The 16,320-nt window shown below is 44.0% G+C and overlaps 1 protein-coding gene across 1 annotated transcript in view; it reads left to right on the top strand.

Annotated features, from left to right (window-relative positions):
* Positions 1-16,320, top strand: part of WDFY4 (WDFY family member 4) — a 260,571-nt gene that overhangs the window by 18,417 nt on the left and 225,834 nt on the right. The window contains exons 8-11 of the mRNA XM_060078451.1: positions 1,349-1,801; positions 2,707-2,811; positions 4,463-4,653; positions 11,324-11,904. Of these exons, the coding sequence (XP_059934434.1) occupies positions 1,349-1,801; positions 2,707-2,811; positions 4,463-4,653; positions 11,324-11,904 (1,330 nt within the window). The remainder of the gene's footprint in view (positions 1-1,348; positions 1,802-2,706; positions 2,812-4,462; positions 4,654-11,323; positions 11,905-16,320) is intronic.

Raw genomic sequence — 16,320 nt, 5'->3', positions numbered from 1 at the left:
TGGAGGGAGCCTGTGATCTCCATCCCCACCTCTGGTGTGACTTACTCGGTGACATCTGCTTATCTAACAGGGACTGATGGCCCTGAAACAGCCATCCAGGCTCAGAATCAGTGCCTCCTTAGCTCTACAAGATGCTGATTGACTGATGAACTCAATCAACATGTACTGATAATTTCTGTCCAGCAGCCACTCTGCCCCATGCTGGGTACCACCGTGAAGAGGCCAGGTGTCTGCTCCTTAAAAATTCTCTATAGAGACCATCACACAAACCTTGAGCCATAATCTACTCAATAACTGGCTGATAAACAGGCACAGTGGTGACACCAGTGCAGAGAATTAGCTCTGCCTGGGTCAGTCAGGAAACCCTGCAGAGAGGGTCCCATTCAAGAGAAGTTTCAAGGCAAAGGATGGGTCATCCAGGTAGAAAAGAGGGGGAAGAAATATAAAGACAGAAGGTATAGCCTGGGGAAAGAAACGGTGACCAGAAACACCTGGATGTGTCTGGGGAGATGGACAGAGAGACCTGCGCAGACCAGAGGGTGGAGGCTGCAAAGCTGTGAGACCAGTTTAGGAAAAGCCACTGGATGTGACTCCAGCAGACACACAGGGGAGTGGCTGGATTAGAGAGGAGTTTCAGAAACATCTCGAGTGTCTGAAGCACAGAGGGCTGGAGGCAGGGAGTTCTCTGAGGAAGTATCTCCTGGGTAAGAGAGAATGAGACTTAACCTTCTAGCTGGAGAGAAAGGAGGGAGTGGGTTTGGAAGGTGTCTTTAACAGCTTGCCTGGAAATGAAACTGACTTTGCTTAGTAATCTTTAACATCATTTGATTTTAATTAATTGAAACCAATCCTCCAGTCCTGTGCTGCCCGATGGAAATATAATGCGAGCCACATTACGTAACTTTAAATGTTCTAGCAGCAAAATTTTAAAAATTAAGACAAAACAGGTTAAATTATTTTTAATAATATATTTTATTTAACCCAATATATCCAAAATATTACCATCAAAAATGTGATCGTACAAATAATTGTTAATGACTTTTTTTTTGCCTTCTTTTCTTTGTGCTACATCTTGAAAATCTGATGAGTATTTTTACACTCAGGGCACGCCTCAGTTCACAGTGGCCACATTTCAAATGCTTAATTACCCAGCACGTCTTAGACAATGCAACACTAGCCTTATTCACATCCTGGGCATATGGCTTTTCTGGACTTCTGATAGACATTTACCCACAGGAGCTAGAAAATAGAAACTTTAAATGGTATTTCCCGTGATAATGCAAGCATGTATTTCTAGGCATAGGCAGGAGAAATGATTTGCAGGATTATTTCTTTTTTGCATCTTCAGGGGTGACTGTGAAGAATCTTCAGGCCTTCCAAGTCCTGCAGAATGTTTTCCACAAAGCCAGTGACCCTGTCCTCTGCACCAAAGTCCTGTCATCCATCAGGACCATGTGGGCCTGGAATGCCCGCAACTTCTTCCTGCTGGAGTGGACCCTGCAGCCCATCTCGCAGTTTGTGGAGATCATGCCCCTGAAGCCGACCCTGGTACAGATGCACTTCTTCCAGCTGCTGGAGGTCCTGGTGTTTGAGCTGCATTACGTGCCCCATGAGATCCTGCGGAAGGTGCAGCGCCTGATCCAGGAGAGCCCAGAGCCGCTCGTCACCCTCGTGGCCTTGCAAACTGTCCTCAGGATCGCCGGCGGTGACCCGCTCTTCACTGACATCTTCCGGGACTCGGGGCTCCTGGGCCTGCTGCTAGCCCAGCTACGGAAGCAGGCCAAGATCCTGAGGAAGTCAGGTGCCTTCCAGGAGCTTTAGGAAGGGAAGTGGGGAATGGGTGGGGGCCAGTGTTAGCTGGGCCTGGTCTGTGTGCCAGCCCCACCACCCATTCACATAACAGAGAAAGTGAGTGTGCCCATGTCACCTGGTGCCCTGAGCGTCAGAGAGGGTACCCCTGGGCTACATGGCTTCACAGCGCAGGCAGCCTCCCTATTTTCTATAACTTGCCTGATCTTCCCCATGAAGAGGTGGGGGGGATGGGTGTAACTAGAAGCCAACTCATGGGACTAACTCAGGCCTGATGACTTCTTAGTTGTCAGATACCTCCTGCAGTAGATATTGTCTGAGTGTGTAGGTAGGGAAACAGCAGAAGGACAGGTCCTCAGCAATGCAAAGGGGAAAGGAGGCTCAGAGAGGCTTGAAAGTCCAGGATGGAAGGGTGTGCGGGACATGTCCGGGGTCCACTGGGATATGGCCACCTTGCTCACATGGTGCTGTCAGGCCCAATGGCCTCCCACCTGGAGCAGAGGTCAGTCACCAGGGCCTTGCTGGCCAGCTTGCCCCTCTAAACCTTGGCCACACTTTTGCATGCCCTGCTGGGCTGTACACCCGTGGCTCCTTGCCAGCACTCCCTCCCCCTGCCTCAGGAGCGCGGGCCTGGGATTTCCCTGCCTAACCATGCCCCATGTACATACCCTGGATTTTACAACCAGTCTTCCAGGGGATTTTGATGCACTCAAGTTGGAGAACCTCTGATGTAAGGGTTGTAGGGTCACATCTTACAAATTGGGATGCACACTCCTTTATAATGGAAGCATGATATTCGTCTTTCTTTAAGAGGATAGGAAACTAATGGAATTGGAGATCTGGGGCCATATCACATGTACTTAAAAATGTTTCTTCATTGCTTCTTAAATATGGCAGGAAACAAAGAGTCCAATCCTGGAGTTCAGGATATAGAAAGAGAACTGACTTGTGTGATGCTGAGAACTGTGGTCAGGCTTCTGAAAGGATCAGTTCGGAATGCAGGTAAGGATGGTATCAAATTCACCTTGTCACTGGTTGGGAAAACATTAACTATTTCCTGGTGATTTATGTCATTGCTCAAAGGCTATATCCAAGGAATAACCAACACTATCGCTGTGGCTGATGTCCATTCACTGGTTGATGTTCAGTGATCAACAGTAAATTGGTAGACACATCAGTTGACAATTTTTACTGTTTAGGTTGCTAAATAAGGTTGGGAATCAAAGAGTTATCTTAAATTTATGAGACCACAGAAACCCCATCTCCCTCAAGTAAAATCTTTTAATATATGGCTGCACTGACTATAGATACTTTTTAAAAAAAGATTCAAATTGTAAAATACAGGCAAAGAAAGCTCATCATTTTTTTTTTTTCCGGTACGTGGGCCTCTCACTGTTGTGGCCTCTCCTGTTGTGGAGCACAGGCTCCGGACGCGCAGGCTCAGCAGCCATGGCTCACAGGCCTAGTTGCTCCGTGGCATGTGAGATCTTCCCGGACTGGGGCACGAACCCGTGTCTCCTGCATTGGCAGGCGGACTCTCAACCACTGCGCCACCAGGGAAGTCCAAAAGCTCATCATTTTTAAGAGACATAATTTGATGTGCTTTCAGCCCATGATGGATTTAGTAGCTTCATCCATTCAAAAAAAGTTTAGCTTCCTAAGATCATGTGGTTCTCATGCTTAAAAAATACGTGCCTAAAATATAAATGCATGTATATTATACTATGAAGCAGATGCATCAGCAAAGTGACATCAGTGGGTTTGGTGATTTGGTGCCTCTTTATCTGAGGCCCTCACAGGTCAACTATACCAAATGTGAATGATTATTTCATTATGGTAGAGCATGTCTAATGTTAGACTATAAGAGATTCCCTGGAGGTTCTGGTTAATAGGGAGGTGCATATTCCTAAGCTCCCTCCCAGAGATCTAATTATCAGGTCAAGGTAGAGCCTAGTAATCTACTTGTAAACAGGCTTCCCAGGTGATTTCCATGTAAGGGGTACCTGGCCCATAATTGCGGAAATCCTGCCTTATGGAGTTGACCAGCTCAAATCCATGTCATACCATTTGAACGACCCAGTTACTTCCTAGTTCTTATTCTACATGTGATTACTTCAAAGATCAATCCTGTGGGAGAAATTCTTAGGATTACTTTTAAACAAAAACATACCATTAGCCAAATTTCTTAAATCCTGCCTGCCACCTTGTCACAAGAAACTACCTACGAGTTAAACATACTCTTAAATTCTGGTTTGCTTTCAATAAGAATTTGGGCAGAGATAAGAGAGAATTGCCATTGGTCCTGGATTAGGGGATTATGTGGAAATAAATGCCAGAGGTATATCCAATTAAAGTTTGTATTACTTACGCCTCTAAAAACAGAGAAGGGGGAAATTGTTTTTCAAAAACAGAATTCTCACTGGAGAAGAAAGCAGTTTTTCTTTTTAATTCTCAGCTCCATAGTTTCTCTCTTCCTCTTCTTATTTTAACAGTAGGTATGGATTTTGAAAAAAAATTTCTAAGGCGTGGAAAAAACACATACACATGTAGCCAAACAAACTTGGAAATAGTAAGGAAAAGCTTTCCTTGTAATTGAAGCTAAGGTGCCAAGGCCCCCATCGCTCTAGCCCCATACTCTCTGTCTGATCCCCAGTTGTCCTGAAAGACCACGGCATGGTGCCCTTCATCAAGATCTTCCTGGACGATGAGTGCTACCGGGGAGCCTCACTCAGCATCTTGGAGCAGCTCTCAGTCATCAACGCCGAGGAGTACATGAGCATCATTGTGGGCGCTTTGTGCTCGTCCACTCAAGGGGAACTGCAGCTGAAACTGGATCTCCTGAAGGTGATGTCAAGTCCTCCTTTGTGATGGGTTTCCCATGGACATGCAGCAGGTGATCGGCATTTGCCCATGCATTCATTCATTTAGTTGGTCACTGTATCATACAGGTAGAGTACTACTGGCTGCTGTAATGAATAAATCTCCCATCCTCAATAGCCTGGCACATTAGAGGTTTCTTTCTTATGTACCGTCCAATCAGTGATCGGGAGGAGTGTCATTCAGGGACAGCAGTCACCTGGGCATCTAATCTAGCCATCAGACAAAGGAAGGGAGAGCAGAGAAAATGGCACACGTTCTTTTTCAGGCCTAAAACTGGTGCCTGTTAACGTCTGTCCAAGTTTCTCTGGGCAGGACTCATCTGGATGCAAGACATGCCAGGAAATGGAGTCCCTAGTTGGGCAGCTACTTCCCAGCTACACTGTAAACTATGGAAGTGGAGCCCAAATTGGTGGTGGCCAAGCAGCAGCCTTGTTTACTTGCCCAGCATTTAGTGAGCATCTACCAGTTACCAGGTCTGATGCAGAGTGCTCGGGACACACAGTTGTATGAGATTCAGCCCTTGCCAACTGGTAGCTTGTAGACTAGGGCTAATATTAAGTAAACAATCATGGTGATGCAGCGTGATAATGCCCCAGAGGTTGAAGGCAGGCTGCCACGGGAACAGAGAAGTAGGAGTGACCAATGCTGCCTTACATGTTTGAGGAAGGCTCACAGAGGAAGGAACGTCTGAACTGGGAAGAGGAAGCAAAAGGCAGTCAAAGGCACAGGAACAGTGGTTACAAAGGGAGAAGTAAAACTAGGCTGTCACCTTTGGACAACAAAGAGAAGCATATATTTTTGTTTTTGTAATATTGTTAATAATCATCAAGTTATCTTAAAACAGTTAAAGATGATAGTAAACATCATCAGCCTTACAGCTCTCACAATTTTGTTGCTGTTCCTGCTTTTCCATTTCTTTTGTCTTTACGGGCTTATGCCTTAAAAAAAAAATCCCCTTTCTTTTGTTTATGCTGTTTAAGAGAAGATCAGATGTAAATGTAAATATCTCCCAAGGAACTGACTTGGGGACCTGTCACATCTATGTGCAAAAGAACCCCCTATGCAATACACACTCATGTTTCATTATCATGCCACTTTGGATCACTGGTGAATTTTATACAATACGAAGTTGCTCTGACTTCCAAAATTAAACCCTCAACCTTATTTAGCCATGACTCTCTCTGTACAAAACCATTTTACCAGTTAGAGAATGGCATTCAGTTTATTTTACCTACTTTATTTCTCAGCAGAGCCAATGTCAGGCACTGATGCAACTGTATTCATGTCTTCTCATGACCTAATCCTGTGGAGTTCGGCATGGCCAATGTGTCATGAGAATCCCATCCAGAAGTGGCATTATGACCATAGTTATCATGTATTTCGCAGATGACAAGAACCAAAACAGCGATTTAATCACAGGGTCAAAAAATCAGTGAAGGTGATGAAACAAAAAAGGAAAGTTAAAGGTCTTTTGAAAGACACTGGAGTCCCATGATTATGGGAAGTAACAAGATTGAGGGGAGCATGTAAAGGGGAGAGTAAGGGAGAGAGATATCAAGAATTAATGACAGTTTACAGCTGAAATGCACCTTAGCTTCATGTGGTCCTATCTTAATATTGGGCAGAGATAGGCCCCGAGAGATTCTAATACTGAATGGTGAAGTTGAGTTTGGATCTAAGACTAGTGATTTAAAATCTGGTGATTTTTCCTCTTCATTTTGCTGTTTGTTGCATTTTTTCTCATATGTCTGTGTTCAGCTTAATTCACATGAGCCTTATTCTAATAAGGAACAGGGAAGGCAGAGAGCAAGGCAGTTAGGACTTTGGTTTTCTATTGGGTGAATAATTGGAAGCCCTATCTATTTCTGACATTTTCATATTGAAAGTCAAACAGATTCATGGAGAGAAAAGTTTTGGAGAGCAAAAGTGTTTTTGTGTCCATTATAGAAAAGCTCTTTGCTTTGCTCCTGGAAAGTTCATCTTGTTTACTCTAGAGCCCAGAAGCACCTTATTGGAGTGTCAGCCCTTGGGTAATAGGACTGAATTTCTAGACTTAGTAATGTAAAGCCCTTATGGTGTTTTACAGATTCAATATCATTTCAGAATCACACTATCAACAGAGCACATCAGGGATGAACACTGTGTAAGCTTATTTAACAGAGTCGTACCCCGCACTCAATGTGCTGTCTTCTCCCTGGGTACCAAGGCACTGCTGGGCAGTTGGGAGGGTGCCCAGAGCCACCATTGTTCTTCCAGGACTAGGGTGATAACACGTTGCAGCTCCCGTGGGTGGTGGGGAAGGATTGGGCCCCAGAGCCTGTTCCAGCCTTGCCCACCACTGGGTCGTGTGAGCAACTAGCCAACGTTTGTTGGAATCTGATGTGGGATCTGCCTTTGTTCTACATCACTTTGGGAACCCCTCGGGAAACAAAGATGTAAAATTAGTTCTTTCTGGCTAGATTTCCTTTTTTGGTAGTTGACAGTGGACTCTGCCCAAAGCACTGTGCCTGCAAAGTGGGTCAGATGTGGGATGAGGTGAAAGTGATGGAGGGTGGGGACCTCAAAGGCAGGACTCCCTGCCCCACCACCCAATAAAGGTTTGTCATCTCTACAGTGTATTCACATCACGGTGCCACCCTCAATTCCCTTCCCTGAGAATCAGCCAGCTGCTCTGGAGGAGAAAAATCCTCCAGAAACATGTGACTTAAGGCAGTTGCTTCCAAAATTCAGTGGTGCTTCCATACCAATACAGAGGCACATGTGACTTCACCACCTAATTCTGGCAAATGATAACCAAGTTAAAGAATAATGTAAGCAAATGAATTTCCTCTCCATGGCCAGTGGGACTGTGATTGGGTTATGCACAAATTCAGATTGATTTGCTAATATACATTTAGCTGTTCAACTCTGAGCTTAATCCCATTACCTCACCGGTCTTCCAGCATGACACATGGAAAATTATGAGGAATAACAAATAATAGAATGTGAAATAAATCCTGTTAGTCCTAACGTAGTTAGCGCTTTGCAGCAGACATCCATTTTATAGATTCAAGCTTGAGGAATACTAACTCAGAGAGGATGACATGGTAACTGAGTTAAGGAGGAGAAAATGTGCTTAACGCTGACCTTTCTTGAAATGTGTCAACCCTAGCCTGATTACTTTGACTTCAGCTGATTAAATTTACTCCCTTCCGTAGACTCTCAAGCCTAGGTGATGCATTATCATGCAAAGTTGAATGACAGTAATGGAGACCCTCCTCCCAGGTCCCCAGTTCCTGACAAATCGTTTCCCGAACTAGTGCAGTATTTATTTTCCTTTATGATAGAAATGTTTCTCTTTAGTTGCCATGAAATTAAGCCTTTGTAATTGGATTTTGGGCTCTTTACTTTATGACTCTGCAAATATGAAATTAACCCCATCCCAAGAAATAATAGAGCAGTCTGAGTTCTAATGAGATTACCCCCATTTTAGATAATGACTCTGAATTTAATAAATCAAACAAAGCAACAATTAAGGTCAGCCATTCCTTTTTTCTCCACCCCTCCCAACAGGAGGAGAAAAGAGCCATCTAGGAATTACAGAGGATAGACCCTCTGAGAGACACAGATCATAAGGAGGACTATTATTGGTTTGCTTTCTTTTTAAAATATCTGCTCTCAACATTCCTTGAATGATGGAGACCTTCTGAGCAATATCTGGTGTCAACTTGGACAACTGGAAGATGGTTTCTTAAGGAAAGAGGGGGGTTTTAGTGGTCATCCAGCACTTAGACAATTGCTTGTAATCTGATTAGTTTTATTTTTTAATTACGCTCTCTTTTTGGTGTTTGTTTTGTCACGTGATAAACAGAAGAGCTCCATTCATTCCATTTGCCTTGAACAACCTCATAGTAGTTTTAGGAGCCACTGAAAGCGCTCACATAAATCTAGACAGTTTACAGGTTAACAGCTTAAGATTTCCTGATGTCTCGGTGATTTATTTATTTTCCATGGCACGAGTCACATTGAGACAGGTCGAGACAGACAATGCAATGCATGCTGTACCCCACGTTAATGTTCAGCCTTTTGTGTGGATTATCAGTTGGCAGGAAGAAACTACCACCACCACATACACTTCAAGGTTAGAGTTCATTTCCAACTTGATCGAAGAAATAATATTCTGTGCGGAGTGAGTTGCTCACACAAGGCAGGCACAGAGGACTGGCCCCAGTGTCCTGGGGTTGGGGGTGGGGTTTGGGGAAGGCAGCTGTGGTGATGCAGTCTATAAACAGAAAGGCCGGCCTAGTCTAGAAAGCTCTGTGTTGCTAAACCATACGGGTTTACATTCACCACATGTCACTATTCTGAAGAATCTGCTCTAACAGTCTACATACAATCTTCTCTTTAAGGACCTGTCTACAAATGTCAAACTTTCCTGGGTTTTGAGCCAAATTCAGTAGTACTTAGGTCATATCCTCACCCAGGAGGAGAAAGCAGTTGTCACTGTCTGGTCCTTAATGTTTCATTTTTGCTTCTAGCTGTCAGGCAGTCTGGAAAGCCCATTTCCCTGAAGTCTATCCCACCACTCTCATTTGATCCCCCATTAGTGCATGGCCCTGATGCTGTTTCTTTTAAAGAACAAAATGACAATTCAATTTCCTCACAGTCACCCCCTGAGCTGTGGTGGGTAGTCTTTGAGCTAACCACCATAAGTCATGCATTTTCTTCTCCTATAACTGGGAAAACTGACCCACATTGGTAAGGATGAATCTTTCTACATCACTCTATATGATAATTTGTCCATATTGAACATAATCGTGGCCATTGGCCTTTTATAGATTCTCCAGGTTTCTACAATCTTTGTTTTTAATTTCTTGAAATGCCATTGATGGGGCCGTGGGAGCACTTTAAGCAGCTCCTTGGTTATCATTTCTCTCCATCTTTGAAAGGGTCCTTGCCTGTATACATTTACTTAGTCCTGGCTCATTTTGTGCTTTCCTACCCCAAGCTTGGGTTGACTGCCTGCCAAGCAGCTCAGGCTTCATGTAGCAGAATATAATATTAGATATCAGAATTTGGGTGTTAGGGGTACACATTATATTGTTTCAGATAAACTCTAGTGTTAGGTTAGGGTTACCAGCATTTTAGAGATAGAGCTGGAAAATTACCTTTGCCCTGCAAAGTGCATGACTTCATATTTCATAGCTACCTGTAACTTTACTGAATTTCTATTTGACTTTCTCTATATGAGAATTTAAAAATCTAATCCCTTCCCTCCTTTTTTCTGACCCACCAGTTTTCTCTTTGTCAATGGACTTTCATGCATTATGCTATAGACTGTCACCCTAAATCATGCATTTAAGACACAGCATCACCCCCCCTCTCTCAAATTGGGAATTTCTTTTTATTTTTTCTCTTTGAAACTTGTTTCAAGCATCCTGAAATTGACTTTAAGTTGTGTCTGCCCGGACAATCCTCTTTCTTGTGTCACTGAACACTAAACATTTGAAAGGACAAAACAATTCAAATCTTCCTCCAGAGCAAAACTACAGGGACTGGCCATTCTCTGGGAAACATGACTAAGAAGCCTGGGTCTTCGATGCAGTCCCATGCAATTTTCATGAATAGTAAATAACTAAATACCAAAAGTTAGAGGCTTTTGATATTTATCTAAAATCATCCATGCATTCTTCACTTTTAGGTGTGAAACTTTAGCACAGAATGAGAACTTCTTAAATGTAGTCCTTCTTTCCTTCCAAAACATTTATTGAATACCTAGTGTATATCATGCACAGGGCTCAATGAATAGTACATTGGAAGTGCTTAGTAAATATTTGATTTTAGAAGGAATCAAAAGTTTGGCTGTCCAGTAAAAATCTGAGCAATCTGTAGAAGGTAGATTGCATATGTATGTTGTAATAGCCTAAACTCCACACATGGTCTATATTATATGCTATATCTATACGTTTCCTTCCATTAGGATTTCTCTTCTCCACCTTAATTTCCTCATATTTTCACACAAGGTTTTAAGTAGATTTGTTTGATTATCTTTCATTTATTAGAAGAATCTGTGCTTGCACAGAGAGGGAGGTAAATAGTAATAAGTTGCTTTATATAGATTTCACTGAGTCTCCTTTTGCAATACAGGAAATGGTTCATTCCATAAGTTTAGCAAATATTTATTAAGTAGGTGCTATGTTCCACAGCAGTGAGCAAGCCTGATTTCATGGGGCTTCAATGCAGGGGAAGGCTGAGACAATTTTCAAGTAGCTTCAATACAGTGTGGTGAGAGTTTTGATTGGGGATTTAGAGGTGTGAGCACTCAGCCTGGGATGAGAACAAGCTAAGGGTCAGGGAAAGCTTTGTGGAGGGAGATGCATTTAAGTCAAGATACAGGACTGTAAGTCAACCCTATAAAGCAGCATAGCCTTTAAGAGCAGCCATGTGAATGAAGACACTTTGGCACAACCCAAAACTAAAAGTAAGAGGAATGGTACTGACCTCCCAGTGTTTCAGGGTCACGCATCGGTAGCTCGCTGTTCCTACGGAGTGGAGCGCAGAAGAGCACCCGGAACGCTTTGGCAGGGATGGGTGGGAGCTCAGCGTTAAAGATCTGCCTCCTCCATCTCACTCACTTGTATCTCATTGGTTTCAGTCTCTGCTCCGGATCCTGGAGACCCCCAAAGGCCGTGCTGCTTTCAGAGTCTCCAGTGGGTTCAATGGGCTGCTGTCCCTGCTCTCTGACCTGGAGGGGTCTCTCCGGGAGCCCCCGCTGCAGACCTGGGGGGCAGTGTCCCCCAGCCAGACCCTGGACCTGGTCCTGCACACCCTCTGTGCTGTGTCTGCAGCACTGCACCTGGACCCCGTCAACGGTGACTTCTTTAGGAGGACCGGGCTGTTTGAGAAGCTGGCAGAGGACCTCTGCTTGCTGGGCTGTTTCGGGGCCCTGGAGGAAGAGGGCGCTCCTCCGCACTCCTGGGAGGACACAAAGGCCAGGCCATTTGCCGATTTGACGAGTGCGGCTTTTTCCTCTGCCAGCCCACTCCCACCCAAGATACAGAGCTGCCTCCAGATACTCAGCTTCCTGGACAGCATGGCCCGAGGCACCCTCCACCTGTGCAAGGACCTGAAGGACTCCCCGAGGGCGAGGCAGGAGGCGGTTGTGGACGGTCAGAAGGGAGAAGCCGGCAATGACCCCCAGGGAAACTTCAAGCAGTGGCCAGACCTGGAGGACAGGTAGAGCTTTGCTGCCTGCTTCCCTAATCTGTCATCAGTGTATCTCTGTCTCCCGAGTCCTACGCAGCCTACGCAAACACCCCGCGCATGCGTAGTACAAACTGGGTGTGAGGAACCGTCACGTTGTTACTTATTCTTCAGAGTAGGTGTCCCCGCCCGGCGTTGTTCCAGCAAATAGAACGAGACGGAGTTGGATTCAGAAGCAAAGGAAAGCTTTCTTCTTTTATCAGAGAACGGAGAGGTGCCAACTCACTTGCTCTCCTGACAGGCCAGGGGTGGGGCTTCCGTTTAGGGATCTAGCGTGGAGGGGGCGGGGGCGGAGATCGCAGTGCCGGGTGCAGTGTCTCTGCACACAGCTCACCGCCGCCATCTTGAATTGAGTATCGTGTGCAGCGCTTCTGCACACGATCTACGGGCTGCAGTGTCCCGTGCAGCCGTTTCGCACTAGGAACTCCGGTCTGAGGTGCCTGGTGCGGGTCTCTGTGTGCAGTACCCTATGAGCAAGTGAAACTAGACTAAGCACAGGAGAAGAGGTGAGACCTTATTTTATCACCTAGATTCCATTTTGTTTTTCCTAGGGACCCCAGTGGGCTTTGCTGGTGACAGCAGGACTGTCTTTTCTTTAAATCAAGTTAACTTTGTTTTCAAGCCCCTCTCCCCGTCACCCACCCCCATCCTGAGAACTGGCAGAAAACCAATCCAACTCAATACAGGGCTGGGGGATGCTGTCGGGTCGCAGGAGAACCAGGGAAGCTTACCCGATCTTGGAAACTGAGGGCAGAGCTCTGCTGCCCATAGGCTCACTTTGTTCTTTGTCATCTTTGCTGCTCCTGGGAGCTTTGATGCCTGGGCCCAGCCTCCCTGGTATGCCCGGCAGCCTTTGCCTTCCTAGGTCTTATCTCCCCCCACTGCCAGGGCACTGCCAGGGTGTGGGTGAGGTCCTTGACTTGTAAGACACAAACAACAGCGTCCTTCCCAATCATGGGACTCTTCCTGTTCTTTCTTGCTGCTTCCATTTCCCCTAACAAGGACAATTTCTCTTACTTCTGCAGGCTCATCTCCTCAAGGACCTCATACTTTGATAAACAACCTTTTGCTTTCATCCCTGTAACACAGAATTCCATTAAAGCAGGGGAGCACAAAGAACCCTCCACCCCCTTGGAGCGAGAGGGCAAAAACAAAAGAACAAGGCAACAAAATAGTTGGTGTCTTTTTTTCATTCCTCTGAAGCAGCAGTGACAAAACACAAATTAATATTTCAGTAAACTATCCTGCCTGCCACCTCTCCAGGTCATCTTGCCTTTAACACCACAGGACACTCTTCTGAAAGACATTGCACGTGTTTCTCCAAAGAGAGCCCCCTTTGGCCAGACGTGTAGGGGGTTGGTGGTGAGGGGGATGGATGTCAGTTCTCCAGCTACCGCAATAATCATATGATTGTTCCTGTTACATTGGTTAATCTGGTAAATCAATTAGTTTTCTCACCTTGCATTTCTTCACAATTCGCTCATGATATAATTATTGCTAGATTTGATTTTTGAAAAGAATTTTTGTTCTTGAGAAAGTTCAACCTTTCACACTCCTTTCTTGACTATTTTTACTATGAAATTTGTGTTACCCTCATAAATTGGGCAGTGTTCCCTCTTCTATTCTCTGGAAGAGTTTATGGAAAGATTACTATTGCTATTCCTTTCTTTTAAAAATTAATTAATTAATTAATTAGCCGCATTGGGTCTTCGTTGCTTTCTCTAGTTGTGGCGAGCGGGGCTACTCTTCGTTGTGGTGCGCAGGCTTCTCATTGCAGTGGCTTCTCTTATTGCTGAGCATGGGCTCTAGGCATGCGAGCTTCAGTAGTTGTGGCTTGCGGGCTCAGTAGCTGTGGCTTGCAGGCCCAGTAGTTGCGGCACACAGGCTTAGTTGCTCCGTGGCATGTGGGATCTTCCCGGACCAGGCTCGAACCTGTGTCCCCTGCATTGGCAGGTGGATTCTTAATCACTGTGCCATCAGGGAAGTCCTACTATTTCTGTTCCTTAGCTATGTGATAGAACTTGCCAGTAAAATCTCAGGAGCCTGACGTTTTCTTGAGAGAAGATTTATTCTTTTTTTTTTTTTTACCTTTTTAAAAAACAGCTTTATTTTTACATAATTCACACACCATAAAATTCACCCATTTAAAATGTACAATAAATTTTTTGTATATTCACAGAAATATACAATCATTACCACAATTGATTAGAACATTTTTATCACACCAAAAGAAACTCCATACCCATTAGCCATTATTTTCCTTTTCCCCTGCCCCTACCTCCAGTCCCAGGCAACCACTAATTTACTTTCTGTATTTAGAGACTTGCCTATTCTGGGTATATCATATAAATAGAATCATACAATATGTGATTTTTTTTGTTTCTGGATTCTTTAATTTAGCATAATGTTTTCAAGGTCATCCATGTTGTAGCATGTATCAATACTTCATTCTTTTTATTGACAAATAATTTTCCAGTGTGTATACCACAATTTACTTATATGTTTATCAGCTGATGGACATTTGGATTGTTTTCACTTTGAGGTTATTATGAATAGTGCTGCTATGAACATTCATGTACAAGTTTTTGTGTAGATACATGTTTACATATCTCTTAGCTAGATACCTAGGAGTGGAACTGCTAAATCATATGGTAATTCTACGTTTAACATTTTGAGGAACTACCAAATCATTATGCAAAGTGACTGCACCATTTTACATTCTCACTAGCAGTGTGTGAGGGTTTCAGTTTGAATACCTTCTTTTTTTTTTTTTTTTTTTTTTTTTTTTTTTTTTTTCTTTTTGCGTTATGTGGGCCTCTCACTGTTGTGGCCTCTCCCGTTGCGGAGCACAGGCTCCGGATGCGCAGGCCCAGCGGCCATGGCTCACGGGCCCAGCCGCTCCGCGGCATATGGGATCCTCCCAGACCGGGACACGAACCCGTATCCCCTGCATCGGCAGGCGGACTCTCAACCACTGCGCCACCAGGGAGGCCCTGAATACCTTCTTGTCAACACTTGTTATTATCTTTTTGATTATAGCCCTCCTAGTGAGGGTGATGTGGTATCTTATTGTGGTTTTGATTTGCATTTCCTTGAAGGCTAATGATATTGAGAAGCTTTTCATGTGCCTATTGGTTATTTGTGTATCTTCTTTGGACAAATGTCTGTTAGAGTCTTTGCACATTTTTTAAATTGATGTAACATTGGTTTATAACTATCTAAGTTTCATGTGTACAACATTATAATTCGACTTCTGTGTATACCATAGTGTTCTCACCACCAAAAATCTTGTTTCCATTCATCACCATACAGTTGATTCTCCTTACCCATTTTGCCCTTCCCCATCCCTCCTTCCCCTCTGGTAACCACTAATCCGTTCATTCTCTGTTACCTATGTGTTTATTTTTGTTTTGTTCTGTTTGTTCATTTATTTTGTATTTTTATATTGCATATATGAGTGAAATCATACTGTATTTATCTTTCTCCATCTGACTTATTTCACTTAGCATAATACCCTCAAAGTCCATTCATATTTTTGCAAATGTCAAGATTTCATATTTTTTATGGCTGAGTAGTATTCCGTTGTGTGTGTGTGTGTGTGTGTGTGTGTGTGTGTGTGTGACATCTTCTTATCCATTCATCTGTTAATGTGCACTTAGATTGTTTCCATATCTTGGCTATTGTAAATAATGTTGCAATGAACATAGGGGTGCATATATCTTTTTGAATTAGTGTTTTCATAACCTTTGGATAAATACCCAGAAGCAGAATAGTTGGATCATATGGTAGTTCTATTATTAATTTTTGAGGAATCTTCATACTGTTTATTTACATTCCCACCAACAGTGTATGAGGGTTCCTTTTCTCTGCACCCTCACCAGTACTTGTTGTTGCCTGTTTTTTTCATAATAGTCATTCTAACAGGCATGAGGTGATATCTTATTGTGGTTTTGCTTTGCATTTCCCTAATAATTAGTAATGTTGAACATCTTTTCATGTGCCTGTTGGCCATCTGTATGTCATTTTTGGAATCTCTACTTAGATCTCCGTCCATTTAGAAAATTTTTGTTGTTGTTGAGTTGTATGAGGTTTTTTTAAAAATTAATTAATTTATTTTTGGCTGCGTTGGGTCTTCGTTGCTGCACGCAGGCTTTCTCTAGTTGCGGCGAGTGGGGGCTACTCGTTGCACTGTGTGGGCTTCTCATTGTGGTGGCTTCTCTTGCTGTGGAGCACGGGCTCTGGGCGCGCGGGCTTCAGTAGTTGTGGCACATGGGCTTAGTTGCTCCGTGGCATGTGGGATCTTCCCAGACCAGGGATCAAACTTGTGTCCCTTTCATTGGCAGGTGGATTCTTAACCACTGTGCCACAGGGAAGTCCCTGTTTGAGTTC

Source organism: Mesoplodon densirostris, chromosome 1 (assembly GCF_025265405.1).
Source record: "Mesoplodon densirostris isolate mMesDen1 chromosome 1, mMesDen1 primary haplotype, whole genome shotgun sequence".
NCBI lineage: Eukaryota > Metazoa > Chordata > Mammalia > Artiodactyla > Ziphiidae > Mesoplodon > Mesoplodon densirostris.
This window is presented reverse-complemented; position numbering and strand designations above follow the sequence as displayed.